The sequence below is a fragment of the Anthonomus grandis genome, chromosome 2 (genome assembly GCF_022605725.1).
Source record: "Anthonomus grandis grandis chromosome 2, icAntGran1.3, whole genome shotgun sequence".
Lineage (NCBI taxonomy): Eukaryota > Metazoa > Arthropoda > Insecta > Coleoptera > Curculionidae > Anthonomus > Anthonomus grandis.
Genome location: NC_065547.1, coordinates 17,988,875 through 18,004,665, shown reverse-complemented (window position 1 = coordinate 18,004,665; position 15,791 = coordinate 17,988,875). Strand labels below are relative to the sequence as shown.

The window sequence follows — 15,791 nt, the reverse complement described above, 5'->3', positions numbered from 1 at the left end:
ATAACCTAAATATAACCTAGACATAGAAGACCTTAACATAGCGCAGAATCAACTAGACCAGTATTCAGAAGAATTAGAGAAAATGATGAGAAAACCATTTATCGAGAAACATCAATCTTGGTTCATAATTTCTTTAATGACTCTAATTTCAGTCCTAATTGGTCTTTATGTCCTGATAAAGTGTCGTCGACGCAGGAGACTGTTACCTAGCATTTCCATGGGTCCAACAGATGATGATTTCCCATCACCGTCGAGGCCGCATCCAAAGTATCTACCAGACTAAAGCTAAGTCGAATCTTAGCAAAAAGAAGACCATCGATCCATCCCGAAGATGACGAAGAAGGCAATGAAGAGACTCCATTTTAATATTAAGAATATCAATCTTATTATTTTATTATTTTTATTTTGTATTTACCTAGTGTTAGTTAGACTTTATTTTATAATTTAATTTTAAGAAAAACTTAATATACGGTATTAACTTTTTAGTAAAAGAGGGAGTTGTTATATGCGATTATATTGACCTTATGTAACAGGTCACGATCCCACGGTGTCGCAATAGCACCGACCGCCGGAACTTACTCAGCATATTTGGAAATATGGAATTTACCGTGAGATATGCCAATTAAGCAATCAATTTTAAATATAAATAGGATGTTTTCCAATAAAAAGCACAGTAGTATTATAATAAATTTAAGCACGTTACTCTGTCCGTTTAATTTTTTAATAAATATAAGTTAAAGTAAAAATATTGTTTTTAAAAATATAAAAGAGTTTTTCAAGTTTTAACACACATAATCAGCATGAGACTGTAACCCCACCCCTGACTTTTAATCTACCTATTAGATGAGCCTAGTTTCGCCACATAAATTAAAAGTCAGGTAAGTGGAGAGGATGGTATAACAATCAGGGATTTCAAATTGTGTTTGCCTTTTTGGACACTCTTATATAATAAATATGTATATTCATAAAAATTCATTTCCTGACCTTTGGAAAAAAATAAACAAATTTACTGCGCAACCGAGCCGAACAACACGTGCTGTACCTTTCCTTAGCTAGACAAAGTCTAGTACGAGAGCAATGTCTCGCGCGTTGGGTATATCACGTACTACTATTCTAAACATTTTAAAGTATCACGGGTAAATTTTTATGTCACAAAAAATACTACTTTACATATTTCGCAATGTGTTTCTTTCAAATTTTTAGACTGCGCCCATATCATATGGTTTTACATTGAATCATGGAGACTTTGACCGAGGGTTAAATTATTGTCATTGGATGTTGTAATTTGCATAATATGCATTATTGCTGTGACAACAATCCTCACTGGTTGTGGGAGGTCCAACATCAAGGCCATTGGAGTCTCAATGTGTGGTGTGGCATTCCGGGCAAAACCATTATAGGTCTCTATTTCTTTGATCAACCATTAAATGGTGCCGTAATTAAATGGTTCTTGATTTTCTGGTGAACCAATTGCCTCTTTTATTAGAATATATACCCCTGCAATTACGATGAAATATGTTTTTGCAACTAGACGGTTGCCCAGCACATTTCTCAAGAAATGTGCGAGAACATGTAGATTTAAGATCTCAACAGAGGTGGATTGGGCGAGGAAGTCTATTTCCTTGGCCACCCCGATTCCCAGACCTCACCTGTTTGGACTTCTACCTATGGGATCGGTTGAAAGATATTGTTTACCAAATTCAACCAACAACTAGAGACGATATGAAAATACGAATACAAGAAGCCATTCACAGCCTGAAGCAGAGCAGAAATTGAAGCTGCTGTAATGTCCACGCATAAGGGGCTCCAACAATGCATTAAGTTTGATGGGAGACAGTCGGATCGGTAATTTTTGCTATTATGCCCATACGCGTTTTTTTATAAACTTTTTGAACAAAGAATATTTTAATTATTTAAAAATTATTAAATTAAGACATTTTATCATTGAACCTTGAAAAAAGACAAATACATAACAATAAATATCGGTGTAATATCGTCTTATTAAAATTATATGATAATTAAATATTCTTTTTTTCGATATTTCAGGCTATGAATAAGATATCGAGATACGATTTTCACTGGCCTATTTAGCTATCATTTTACTACATTTTTATCAAAAAAAGGTCATATTATTGCATTTAATTTTTAGAAAATTTTGCAATTTTCTGTTATTAGATCAAAAAACGCGCTCTAGCGGCATTAACTACACATATCATAGATAAGACGAATTTGATGGAACAATAAATGTTTTTTCCAACGAGACCAAGTTTGTTAAAATCCGTTCAGTCGTTTAGGAGTTACAGCTGTTTATTTAAAAAAACATTGAATTACCCCCCACCACTTTATTTTAATAGATACGTCACAAGTGTTAAACAAAAATTACTCGCGTAAAGCTGAGCTTTAAAAAGCATATATTTTTTCGTAACATTTACTGAGTAGATTTCAGTAAAAAATCACTTAAAAAGTTTAAGATGGCGGTTACGCCCCCTGGCGACCATCTTGGAAATCTAAAAATATTTTCCACGGTATTCTTTTGGCCACTTTAGTCATAAAATTTTTTACCGCAAGTCTCTCAGACAAATAGTTTTCAAAATACAGCACTTTGCATTTTTATCTGGCCACCCTGTATATTTCAAATATATATTTATTAATATTTATATTCATTTTATTTATCCTAGTAATAGTAATTTATCAAAAAACCGTTCAAAAGTGTCCCCATAACATTAATAATTCATTAATAAAATAACTCATGACGTCACGAGACGAACACGACGCGTTTATAATTGTTGCCAGACATCCTCCATCCTTCTCTAAAACCGCTTTTCCTACTCTAACTCGTAACGCAAATGGGCCGAATTTGCCGCCGCGATACCGAAAACCCCGCGATTACGTCATCTGGCCATGTGCTCGATAGTGACGTCGTCCTAATGCTTTTACATTGGGTGCTGGACCGCCAACTTTATTGTACCATGAGCTGGATCCCTGTGTCTCCAGGGTATGACTGGTTGATTGGAACGGCTTTTTTTTGGGGGTTTTTCTTAAATAATAGCGCGTTGCGGAAAAACGGAAACATTTAAAGAAAAACGGTTTTTAGTGGATTATAGCCAGATAGTGTCCGGTAATTTCAGAAAAAAAAATGGTTGTCGTAAGTATCACAGGTATGCCGGTATAAAGCGTCAAAGTTAAAAAAAGGTGTAGAGCAAAAACTACTCTACGTAGAAGGTTGTAGAGTACGTCAAAAAATAGGATTTAAAAAGTTCCTAAAACGCTGAAAGTTTGAAGTCTCTACGTGCTGCCAATAAAGAGTTATTAAGAAAAGTAGAAAAAAACGGTCAAAAAAAGGCTCAAAAAGGGGTTTATATTTGATAACACAGCTCACCCTGTATAATACGTAGCCTCATGAATAATACCTCTATTTAATCCTAAAGGATTAAGCTTTCAAACAGTGTTAATAAAAAAAATTAAAAAAATTTTTTAGGAATAGAAAAAAAATTATTACTCAAAAAATTCACTTTTTTTTTTTTTGAAAAAAAAAATTTTAAGTTTGAGCTCGTTTATCTCGGAAGGAGTTTCTTTTGGAAAAAAATAGTTTTAATAAAAAAGAAAGCTACATTTATGTAAAAAAGGGTTGTTTTGTTCGCATTGTCGGGAACATTACCGTTTAGGCCACACAACCGTTTAAGTCCGCGAGGTACCGCGCAAAAAGTTCAAAATTCATTCACAGAAAAATCCGACTTCTAAAGAGTTTATCTTAAAAAGCGCCCTTTGGAAGTTGCTTTGCATAAAGGCCTTTGACGTCAATGAGTTTCAGAAAATTCGGCTCAGTTAGTTTTCCACAAGTTGCTGCACCGACTGTTTTCGCGAAAAAAAGCGGTTTTTTTTGCCACGCCCGCCCCTTTGGGCGGCGTGGCCCAAAAATATTTACATTATCACGTAGCCTTAACCTTCCCACATAAAACGGTGAAAACCAGAAAAAAAAATTCGCCATAGAAGCAAAGTTATTAACGTTTAGGTGACGCGAGTCCTAAAATCTGTCAATTCTTCACGAGCACATATAAGAGCTTCGCTCTTAACAAGCCAAACTTAGTCCATTTTATGTTATTTTAATATGCATGTTTGGGCACATGATAATCCAAGAGGGATACGACGTACCAACTTTCAGAGCAGGTTTTCAATAAATTTGTGGGCGGAATTAATCGAGGACCAACTTATTGGCCCGATAGAGTTACCCAACCGTCTTACCTCTGAAAACTATTTAAAAATGCTCAAACATAGTCTTGGGCAGCTTTTGAAAGACGTTCCTCTTAACATACGACAGAACTTAATATTTCAGCACGACGAAGCATCTGCTCATTTTGGATGTAATGTTCGTCAGTGGATGGATATCCATTTTGCTGAATAGTTGGATTGGTCGAGGTGGTCCTGTAAATAAGGGCTACTCGCGCAATAAGGCGTAGGGTAAGAATATGTCTTCAACAAAATGGCAACCACTTCGAACATTTGCTATCATTTGTTTCAGTTTTTTTCTTAGCTAATAAGTTCATTATGTTAATTTTTCTCAAATATTTACACATTATTAACAATTTTGAAAGAAATAAAATTTTAAACAAAGAAAACAGTTTTTAATTAAAACTAAAAAAGTATTTGTATAATAGTCTTATGTTGTATACCTGATGATTTGTAACATACATTTTAATTTTATTAAACGTGATCAAAAATACTTTATGAGTGTAGGTTGCAAAACATTTGTGTCTGATTATTTCAAAAACGGTCGCTCCTATCGAAGTAAGAGAAAATTTTATTACCAAAATTATTAGAAAGTAGCTAGAAAAAAGTTTAGACATTTTAACCTTGCTGACAACCCATTTTAATCCACCCTGTATACATTTTAGCATAAAATTTTATAAAATCAGTTAGTAACAAGAACATTTCGAAAAATAACGACCAGGCGTTTAAACACGCTGTAACATTAAAACTTTTTTGACTCTTTTGATATTTTAGACAAAGATGCGGCTGGTAAAATATTGCGATGTAATTTCGGGACACTCTGTATAATAAGACCTTCCCTTTTCTCTCTGTATTTACTATAGATGTTTATTTTTTTGAAGTACTAAAAAAAAAGGTGGGCAGAGCACCATACCGAGGCTGAGGTTTGAACTCGGAGCCTTACGAGGATAAGGCGAGTTCTTCCTCACTCCGTGTCCTTGGATAATTGTGGATTTTTTTTGTAATACTAAGAAAAATTAAGAAAATTTCTACTGGATAGATCTATCAGGATGACTCAATAATACACGGATGTGCTTCTTAAGACTCGTCTATTAAAACTAAAAACTCAATATATTTTCTCAGCCTGTTTCCAAACAAAATCATAACACTAAAAGTCTTTCATCAGCACATCAATACGATTCCATGAAACCCATCTTAAGTACCGAAATTAATAACTAGCCTAGCTTTCAATAAATATCGGGTTACCACTTGAGGACTGTGGGTTGGTGTCGGCCAATATTTTACTTTGCGTGACAGATCCTTAAGAGGATTTATTTTGTTGTGCGTGCACATTCGTTGTTACCGCAGATGTAAGCATATGGCAGGATAGGCAAGTATCGATAGGTTAAGTATATAAGATACTAGACAGGCTAAGTATCAAGGTGGCGATTGTCCAGAGATCAAAGACAAATGGAATGAATTAAAGAAATGTGGGTAACCACAATACAGTGATAAATATTGTTATATTATTTTTAATAATAATTATTCAGAAAATCCATCCAAAATGGCAGTTAAGAAAAAGAACAACTTTTGTTTTATATCACAGAAAGCAGATGACAGGTTCTTTATGGAATACATTTCTGAATATATAATAATATATAAAATATATATAATATAATGTAATACTTACATAACTGGTCGTCCATATAAAACTTGCCTAACTTTTTCATAATCTTCGTTACTCAATCCTTTTTCCAAAATATATTCGATGCTTTCAAATTCATTGACTCCTGACATTATTGTTTTTGTGTTTTTTTTTTAAGATTATGTTCTATACCTAAAAGAAATAACATTAAAAATAACATTTCAACTAGTTCTTTCAAAAAAACTTTCTTGTAATTTGTTTTAGGATGGTGAAAAGTTATAAAAATATTTGCTAATAAACAATTATTGGCCAAATTTGACATTAAAAATACTAAAACCAAAAAAAAGTTATGTATAAAGAAGAAAACACATGTATAATTTTATTTATAGAATTATCAAACATGGAGACTAAGTTATTTAAGAAGCAGTTTCACTACCTCTAGGCATATTCATAACACAAGGATCATAGAACATTTTCTTTTACCCCAGCATCGGACTTCATCTTTTGCATTTCTTGTGTTCCGGAGGCTTTTTTTAAAACATGTTAAACTAAAACGATTATTGGAGCAACACACATAGTATCATTATTTTTAAATGTTAATTAGCAAAGATGTGTTTTATAGTCTCTAATATATGATCGGGTATTGCATTTTTTTCTTTGTTTTAACATGCAACAAGTTTCTAATTTGAATCAGCTTTGCTATCTTCATGAATATGCGCCCGCTGTCCTTTTTGTTACTTTTTTTGTTGCCTCCCGCCTCTCATTACTCTCGTTACTGCAGTTTTAGTTCCATTAGATAACTAGCATTAAGACTTTGACAATCTTTATAAACCTCTGTGTATAATTTATTTTTTTTTGGTATTGTAAGTAGGTATTGTATATTATTAGTATTTGTTATTTATATTTACTTTTACATTATTCGCAGGGCATCTTCGCATATGCACCATTTTATTACTGGTGCAGTATGTATGCAGTTTTTTTACAATCGAGAAGTGTACTTTTTGTCAGAAAATTACTTATCAAATTTTTATTATTGTGTCTAGGTTGTTGGCAAATAAATGCTTTTTGAATTTGAATGTATGTCATCTAAAGCTTAAAGAAGTAGATTACAAAATTTTCAATGTTTATTACTTTAACGTGCATTAGTGTTATTGCAATATACTCCTATTTTAGTGCCTAGATTTATATACTGAAGCATTTCCCGTTCATTAGGTATAAATTAAAACAATCGGAAATAGTCAACTAATTTATGTACACACTTAAACCATGAAAACGCTATTACGCAAGTTAGATAAAGGGATCGGCACAACTTCTTTTTAAAAACAAATTTTATTCAAGAAAAATTACAGATACGGATTTATATTAAACTATTGACAGAACAAGTAAGAATGAGGTAAAACACAAAAGTACATATATTCATAAACTTAGATATTCATGGTCGTGGGACAATGCTGACATCGGCAGTTCCATGGGTTCGCTGGAAGTGACCATGGAAGATGTTCACATAACTCGCACGACTACGGGAAATATTTATTTTTACTGCATCTATTTACAACTATTTAAATCTCACGCCAAAAGTGCAAACTTTTCTGCTGGTTTCTCGTTTTTACAATATCGTTACCTATCGTTTTACAATACTGCTCCCTCCCTAAGTTCATTTCCTTACGAAATGATTCCCAAGATAGTGCATATCGATATCCGCATGCAGGTTTAGGATTTGCTAAGGTTCTTAGATACTCAGCAAGTAACGCCTCCTTTAGAGAGCACAAAGCATCTGAAACGTCCTGATAGGATGACCTTTGTGATAACTTCTTTTAAACAAATAAAGAATGGCGGCTTTGGCGGCTGAAGACTTCTTTGGCCAAATACCGGTCCTATTCATTAGGTCTAGATATGCCATCTTACTGCGGGTGTAATGCACTAGCTCTCATTTTCTTGATTCCAAGAGTACAACAGATGTTCTGGAACAAGCTGAATTAAAAGATTATATTACGTATTTAAAAGAAATATGAACTCAAATCTGTAATGATTTTTCTATATACCTAGGAGCTGATGTTTAAAACTCCCCAAGAGTCCCATCCCATTTGACTCTCTCTTTAATCCTAAAGCAATTTTATCCTAAAATACGACGTTGGCTAGTTATAAAGAATTTAAAGAATTTTTAATAAAAATCAATGTTTCACTTAAATATTAATATTTACCACCGAAGTTTTTTATCTTTTTCAAAAATCTATATAGAGAGTCCTAGGCTAAGTTAATTTCACCTTTCGAAATTGTAAAGAAAAAATTTTTATACAGTGTGATCAAAATTGTTACTCAAATAATGAAATTTTCAGTTAAATTTTACGATCATTTACATTTGATCATAGACATTTTCAATTACAATCATATTTTTACTACTTTTTTAAATAGAACACCCTGTATCTAGTAACGCGATTTGATAGAGTATTCTTTATTCTTCAATTTGATACAAACAAGTTTGCCTTTATCTCTAACCGTTTTCTCAAAATTTGTTGTTAAAGGAAAAGTGACACATATTTTTCATAGGCATTATGACACTTACGACGGACTATGACGGATTAGTAAATATCATTTACGTTATCGCCTTAGGAACTATTTTTTGGCTTCAAGGGTTTATTAGGAAGAAATTCGTAATAACCGACATCCTGATGATGAGTGTTGAAGAAATTAAAAGAACGATTCGAGCGTACTGGAAACGTAGTACAAAAAGCAAACTAGAACGAAAACAGTTTTAAATGAAGAAAACCAATTGGTAATCACCATATCGGTCGTTGTAACACTGGAAATTAGTTCTTAAATTACAATTAAGTGAGAACTTAGAAATATCAAAATCGTCCGTGAAAAAATGTCCCAAGAAAAACAAGTATAATTTCGCAGTTACATCAAGAACTTGCCAAAAATAATTCTGAAAAAAGAATAAATTTTTATTAGGTACAAAATTAAGCAGCAGAAAACGAGATTTTTTAAAAATTTGTATCTTTAAATGATGAATTTGCGTTTCCCAGAAATGATTTTATTAACCGACATAACATTCATTTTTATGACACAGAAAAGCCCCATCGTTTTTTTTTTATCAATAATTTTCAACACAGATGAAGCATCAATGTTTAGGATGCAAGTACATGATTTTTTTATTAGTCCATACTTTTTTGAAAATCGTGTAACAGGAGAAGTTTTTCTAAATTTCTTAAGAGAGGGTTTTCAGCGCTCCCCGACTTTGTAGGGCATTAGATGTGGCTTCAGCTGAATGGTGCACCAGTTCACTTCAGTGCAAATTTCAGGGAATATATCATACACCAAATTGGTAATAGATCAATTGGAAGACTAGGTGAGTTATTAAAATTACATTTTGTATACATATTTATTAAACTTGGATAGGTCACACTGTATGGAATTAACGCTTCTGGATATCTTCTTGTGGGGAAGTGTAAAAAATCTACTAGGGATGATATGGTGAAGCATACACAAGAGTTTTTTAGCCATATTACGTCTTCCACGCTTCGTGTAGTTAGAAAATCTTTCGCACGTACGGCTGATTTGTGTTTGAAGCAAACGGTAGACATTTTGAGTAATTTTTGTGATAGAACTTATTTCTAGCATTTTTAATTAATGTAGTTAATGTTTTTGGTGAATCCTTGATGTAATTGAACTCGATGGAAATGATATTTATTTTCCTCTTGGTATTTTCCTTCGGACGATTTCTGTATTTGTAAGTCCGTGTTTGTCTTACTCTAATTTTCGGATTTTCTACAATCGACTTGGTAAATTCCAATTTGATTTCTTCATTTAAAACTGTTTCTGTTCTAGTTTGTTTTTTGTACTCTACTTCCAGCATACTTCCAGTATGCTCTCATAATTCACAAGTAAAATTAAACGTTGTAATGCATATGAAAAAATATGTATTTTTTTCTTTAAGAACAAATTTGGAAAAAATGGCAAAATTATTGGTATCAAATTAAAAATAAAAGAATATTCTATCAAAACGAGTTACTAGATACAGAGATAGTTGAGATAACATTGATTTTCTGGAAATTTTCTTTTAAATATTATTAACAAGACAACGTCGCATTTTAGGGCAACAAAATTTTAGAATTCAGTAACCAGTGTTCCAAGCGATATCCCTGATGATCCTGGTGGTTCTGTGTTAGAGTTGAGGTTAAAAGGTCTAATGAAATTCCTCAGTAGTAAGGTGGCCGCAGACGGTTTTGGTTTGACGGAACGTATGTCAGGTGTCAGATTGTGTTCTTATTACGATAATTTTAAGAAAAGAAAGTCTGTTAGATGTGACATAGTTTCCACTGCCCCGGGTCTTGTAAATTGCGATGCTGCCAGTAGTATTTTTTATGGCGGATCTCATGAAAGTGCCTCTTGCTTCAAAGCAAATAAAATGTCACTAGAGGAAAAGAGAAATATTTTGTCCAGTAAGAAAGCTTGCTTCCATTGCTTGAAAGTGGGTCATCAATCTCGAAGGTGTAGAGGGCGTTTCAATTGTGTTTTTTGTGAAAAATCCCACCTTGTTTTGATGTGTCCTAGTCTGTGAGTCAATCAAATCGCTTCCAAACCGGAAAAAATGCTATAATGGTGGTTAAAGCAGTGACGTTCGAGAAGAGAGAACTGTTGTACGTGATCAGACGTTGGCGAATTACACTAACACCTACGTATTTTCAAACCCTTCGAGTTCAACTAAAAGGTTTAAATGGGTACAAGTCAGTGAGCGTGTTAGTGGCTAGTGGTTCCCAGAGGAGTTAAGGAGTTATTTTGAAAGCTGCTCAGCTCGAATATAAATCCAAGCGCTCTGAAAAGGTGATTTATTGTTTCTTTGGAGGTAGAGAGGCAGGTTATGATATTACGTTAAGGGGTGAAAACTTTGTGTTTTCCATGGAGGCTCTGGATCAGCCTATTATATGTAGTAATATACCTCCAATATTTAGTGGTTAATGGTCAGATGAATTGGCAGACCTAGGTTTTTCAACTTTCCGATTTCCAAGATGCCGGGCCTATAGAGTTATTGTAAGGAGCAGATGTAGCTGGTGTTTTGTATATGGGAAACCAAAAGTCTTTGTCTTGTGGTCTGATGGCGATTGAGACTAGGTTGGGATGGACTTTCATAGGAAAAGTTGTAACTAATGGAAAGAGAAATATAGGTGCTGCTATGACAACTATAAATCTCTTTGTGAAGAATGCCTCTATAGAACAATTTTGTGAACTGTATACTCTCTGGAGGAGCCAACAAAGGAGAGAACTAAAGAAGAAATAGCGATGGCAGCCAAGGAGCTATTTATTGAAACAGTTCGCATCAATGATGAAGGGCGATATGAGGTTAGATTACCGTGGGTTGATGGATACCCTCCCCTCCCGTCTAATTACTGTCTGGCTCAAAAGAGGTTGAAGTCCAATATTACCAAACTGAGACGAGATGGACTTTTTCAACAGTGTGACCAAGTGCTTAAAGAATGGGAAGCAGAGAAAATTATCGAAAGGATTAACCCGGCAGTGCAGGTTCATAAAGGTCATTAAGAAGAACAAACCGTCACTTAACGATTGTCTAGAAAAGGGTTTGAATCTTGTGGAGTTGATACTGTCGCTGCTTTTAAGATTTCGCGAATATAAACTAGAAGTTATAGCGGACATCCGAAAAAAAGCTTCCTAAGCTTTCCTGCAAATCAGCGTGCATGAAAATGATCGTGATTTTTTAAGGTTCCTGTGGTGTTCCTGTATTCCTGTGTGGAGTCGGTGGCAATCATGGCAGAAGGACAATTCGAATTGAGAGGGTGGGAGCATATGAGAATTGGGAATTTGGAAAAAGAATCTGTTCCCTGCCCTGTACTTGGTTTAATTTGGCATCCCTACCAAGATGTTCTAACTCTTAATCCAGGTTTTTTGGAAATTGATGTTGACAATTTAGTGGTCACTAAGAGAGAAATTCTATCGTTAACTCAGAAAGTGTTTGATCCCATAGGATTTACGTCAGCAGCAGTATTGCTTCCCAAATTATTATTGCAGAAACTGTGGGTAAAGCAACTGACTTGGGAAGACTTTGACTGGTGGGAGCAATATACAAGATGTCAGCATACATACCTTTTGTGAAGCTAGCAAGGATTCCTATGCATGTGCAATATATTTGAGAGTATTGTGCTCCACAAAGTCAATGCTTTTCTATTAGCAAGTAAAGCTAGGGTATCACCACTAAAGATAATGGCGATACCAAGGCTCGAGGTTTAGGCAGCAGTAATAGGTGCAAGGCTTTTTAAGAATGTCAGAGAAAATCTCAATACTACCGCGAATTGTTATTTTTGAAGCGATTTATCTACGGTTATATCGTGGATACAAAGAAAGGATCAATGGGGAACATTCGTCTGGAATAGGGTTGTGGAGATTCGAATGCTAACCATTGCGAAACATTGGAGACATATACCAGAGGCTTGTAATCCCGCAGATAGGCCTTCCTGGGGTTGTTTTCCAAAGCAATTATTTAAAGCTAAATGGTGGGAGGGTCCTACGTGGCTCTATTAGGAACCAGACCAATGGCCTTTGGAAAGCCCAAAATACAGTGAAGAGGAGATTTTACAGGAGCGACGAAAACAGCTGGTATTGGCCCTTGCAGATTTAAATATCCAGTGTGAATGGAATTTATCCTACTTTTCGAATTATCACAAGACAATACGGATGCTTGGTTGAATTCTCCGGTTTTGTTATAACATCACGCATTCAGAGTATAAGAAAAGTAGTGAGTTAAGTGCTGAAGAATTTACGGCTGCCGAGATGATAAAAATATTAGAAATCTTCAACCATTTTATGATGAAGAAGGAGTGCTTATATTGAAATCAAGAGTGTCTAAAAGGGAAGATACTGAATATTTCCGATTTCCCGTTATTTTGCCTGCCAAGCATCCTTTAGTACAGAGTTTGATTTGGTTCGAGCATACGAAGTCTTGCCATGTTAGAACTCAAGGTCTACTGAGTCTCTTACGAGAAAAATATTGGATTTTGGGAGGAAGACGTAGTATTCGAAGTGTGATATCCAGATGTGTAGTGTGCAAACCACAGCAGGGAAAACCCTTGGTTGTTCAATCACCACCGTCACCTTTGTATCGAGTGCGTTTGGCAGTTCCATTTGAGATCACCGGCGTGGACTTTGCTGGCCCGTTATTCCTAAGAACTAGACAAAAAGCGTGATTGTGTCTTTTCACATGTGCGGTGTACCACGCGTTTCATTTGGAGTTATGCACGTCGCTTTCAACCGCGGGGTTTTTGCAAGTGTTTCGTCGTTTTGTAGCTCGGCGCGGTAGACCTAAAAAGATTTATAGCGACAACGGGAGTAATTTCGTTGGTGCGGAAAACGCTTTATCGGCTCTTGATTGGGACTCGATTTCACGTGTATATTTTATATTTTATTGTGCAACGTATCGTTTGGAAGTTTAACCCCCCGACAGCGGCGTGGTGGGGTGGGTTTTGGGAACAATTATTAACCTTGGTTTATGACTGTTAAGCTGTTGTTAATGCTCGAATGTTAACATATTGTTCCCACGTGGATCCGGACGTGGGAACGTAATATAGTAAATAGACGTGGGAATGTAATATAGATGCAATAGTACAGGTATACATATATAAACACAAATATTTTTATTCCTGATTCGTCTCGTGCATGTTTACATCATTTAAATGATATAGGGTTTCTTCCCAATGTTACTTACGACGAGTTGCGCTTTCTTAACAGGTCTTTGGTCCTGAGTGGGTTAGAAATTAGTAGAATCTTTACCAAGTTAAGAGACATGGCTGGAAAATATCAAAAAATGTCGCTCGACCCAGTCAATTTTAAATATCTTACTACTTTAACAAAAGTATAGTTTGATGATTTATACAGTCATTGCAATCCTGTTTTAGAAGGAGATTTTTACCTCAATATAACAAAAATATCTATTTATATTTTTATTAAAGTTGCGTCAAAATTCTTCTGCTAAAATTTTATTGAGATATTAATGAATGGTTTCAAGAAGGAGACATTTTCATAGTTGACCATCGCTATCGTGATATAGTTCCATTCCTTGAGAATCAAAGGTACGCTGAGAAAATGCCACCTTTACTTGATGCAGAATCAACTTTCAGCTTTGGAAGATGATTTTGACAGGACGGAATTTTGTGAAGCAATCATGGGAATACTATAACAAGATCAAAGTTATTAAACATTGTGTTTTTGGATGAAGAATTGTGTTTATGCTTTGTGACATAAAATCGAAATGGCGCTGCTTGTGTAAAAATAACATATGTTAGCTGCAGTAATTTACTAAATTTTCTCTTAATTAATAGCCTAATTATTAAAAGAAAATGAATATGTGTTAAACTTGACGCAGTGTATTACCTGTTTTTTGTAAAGTACAACGCATAAGTGACCTAATTTCCAAATATTTTGATAAAATTGTTTGGTGTCCTTGTGAACTGGTGAAGGTGCACTTTAAGACAAAATGGTGCTCTCTGAGTCTGACATCAAGAAAATTAAAAACATATTCAGGGATCAGATTCTCAACTCAATAGCCGAAAGGGTATCAAATATCCTTGACAAAAATTTTTCTGCTAAACTCAAGGAACAGCAGAAACGCATAAGCAAGCTAAAGGACCAAACCAAACCAAGAAAAGGACTTAAAACAGGCTAATTTTCAGTTACACACTACCCTTGACAGTTCGGAATAGGAATCCTGAAGTCTCAACCTGAGAATATTTGGTATCTTAAAAGAAACAAAAGAAGATTTAAAGCCAAAAATGTTCAAGTCGTTCAAGGAAAAGCTAAAAATACAGGATGTTACCAGCGCGGACATTCTAAAATGCCACAGAATTCCATCAAAGCAAACAACCAAAAATTCACCGCCGGCAGTACTCATCAAATTTAAAACCGATAAAGCTCCGCCGTGATAAAAATTCAAAAAAACCTTAAATCGACGGATAGTATCAAAGAAACATCTTACGAAATCTTGTCTTACCTTATGTCTCATCTTAACCTTATGTCAAAGTGGGTGATAGAGTGCATAACATCTATAATCAAATGGATCTTAATAAACTAAGCCAGTGAGTCTTATAAATAAATATTTTTATAGTGATTAATTAATTTAATATGATAGCATTCTATTTCTAAACATTTTTTTTTCTTTTACAAAAAAATAACAAATACCTACTTAATCTGATCAAAACAATCAAGATTAGGTTGAATTAAAAATTATTATTTTTACTGTAATTACACAATAGGGGAATTCCATTGTTTTTTTTGTGTGTGATTTAGTTAGTATAGTGTATTACCAATATCATCATTTTTCTCTGTTTTTGTTATTATTTTTATTATTATAATAAGTATTAAGGTATGATAATAGGTTAAGGCTAAGGCTTCGATATTTTGGTTTTTTGGGATTTCTATTGGCATAAATTTAAAGCAAAAATGTTAAGAGTGGCACATATTAATGTAGGATCAATAATGCACAATTTAGATATATTTCAAAACCATATCTTGCAAAAAAATTATGGCATTGTTGGAATATTGGAGAGGTGATTGACAACAAATATACTAGATGCTGATTTAAGGATTGATAGCTATGATTTTATTAGGCAAGATAGGGTTGGACATAGCGGCGGGGTAGGGATTTATATAACATCAAATTTAAGATATAGTATATTACTGAGTGTCAAAATGAGTATCAAAATATTATTATTGGAAATATCTATAGGCCACCTCGTACAAATATCGACGAATTTCTGATCAAATTTGAGGACATTCTACGGGAATTTGATCTCAAATATAGTAATATTTTAAGTTTTGGAGATTTTAATATACATTTTTCAGATTATGGAACACCGCAACAAAAAATTTGATGAATGTTCTTAATGTTTTTATTCTGAGGCAGGTTGTAGATACACCTACAAGAATAATTCAAACC

General features: G+C 34.2%; 1 protein-coding gene across 2 annotated transcripts in view; it reads right to left on the bottom strand.

Moving 5' to 3' along the window:
- LOC126750594 (beta-ureidopropionase) overlaps positions 1-15,791 on the bottom strand; it is a 155,922-nt gene that overhangs the window by 116,502 nt on the left and 23,629 nt on the right. For both annotated transcript variants that reach the window (XM_050460243.1, XM_050460244.1), the window contains exon 2: positions 5,897-6,043. In XM_050460243.1, the coding sequence (XP_050316200.1) occupies positions 5,897-6,003 (107 nt within the window). In that variant the 5' untranslated portion in view covers positions 6,004-6,043. The remainder of the gene's footprint in view (positions 1-5,896; positions 6,044-15,791) is intronic.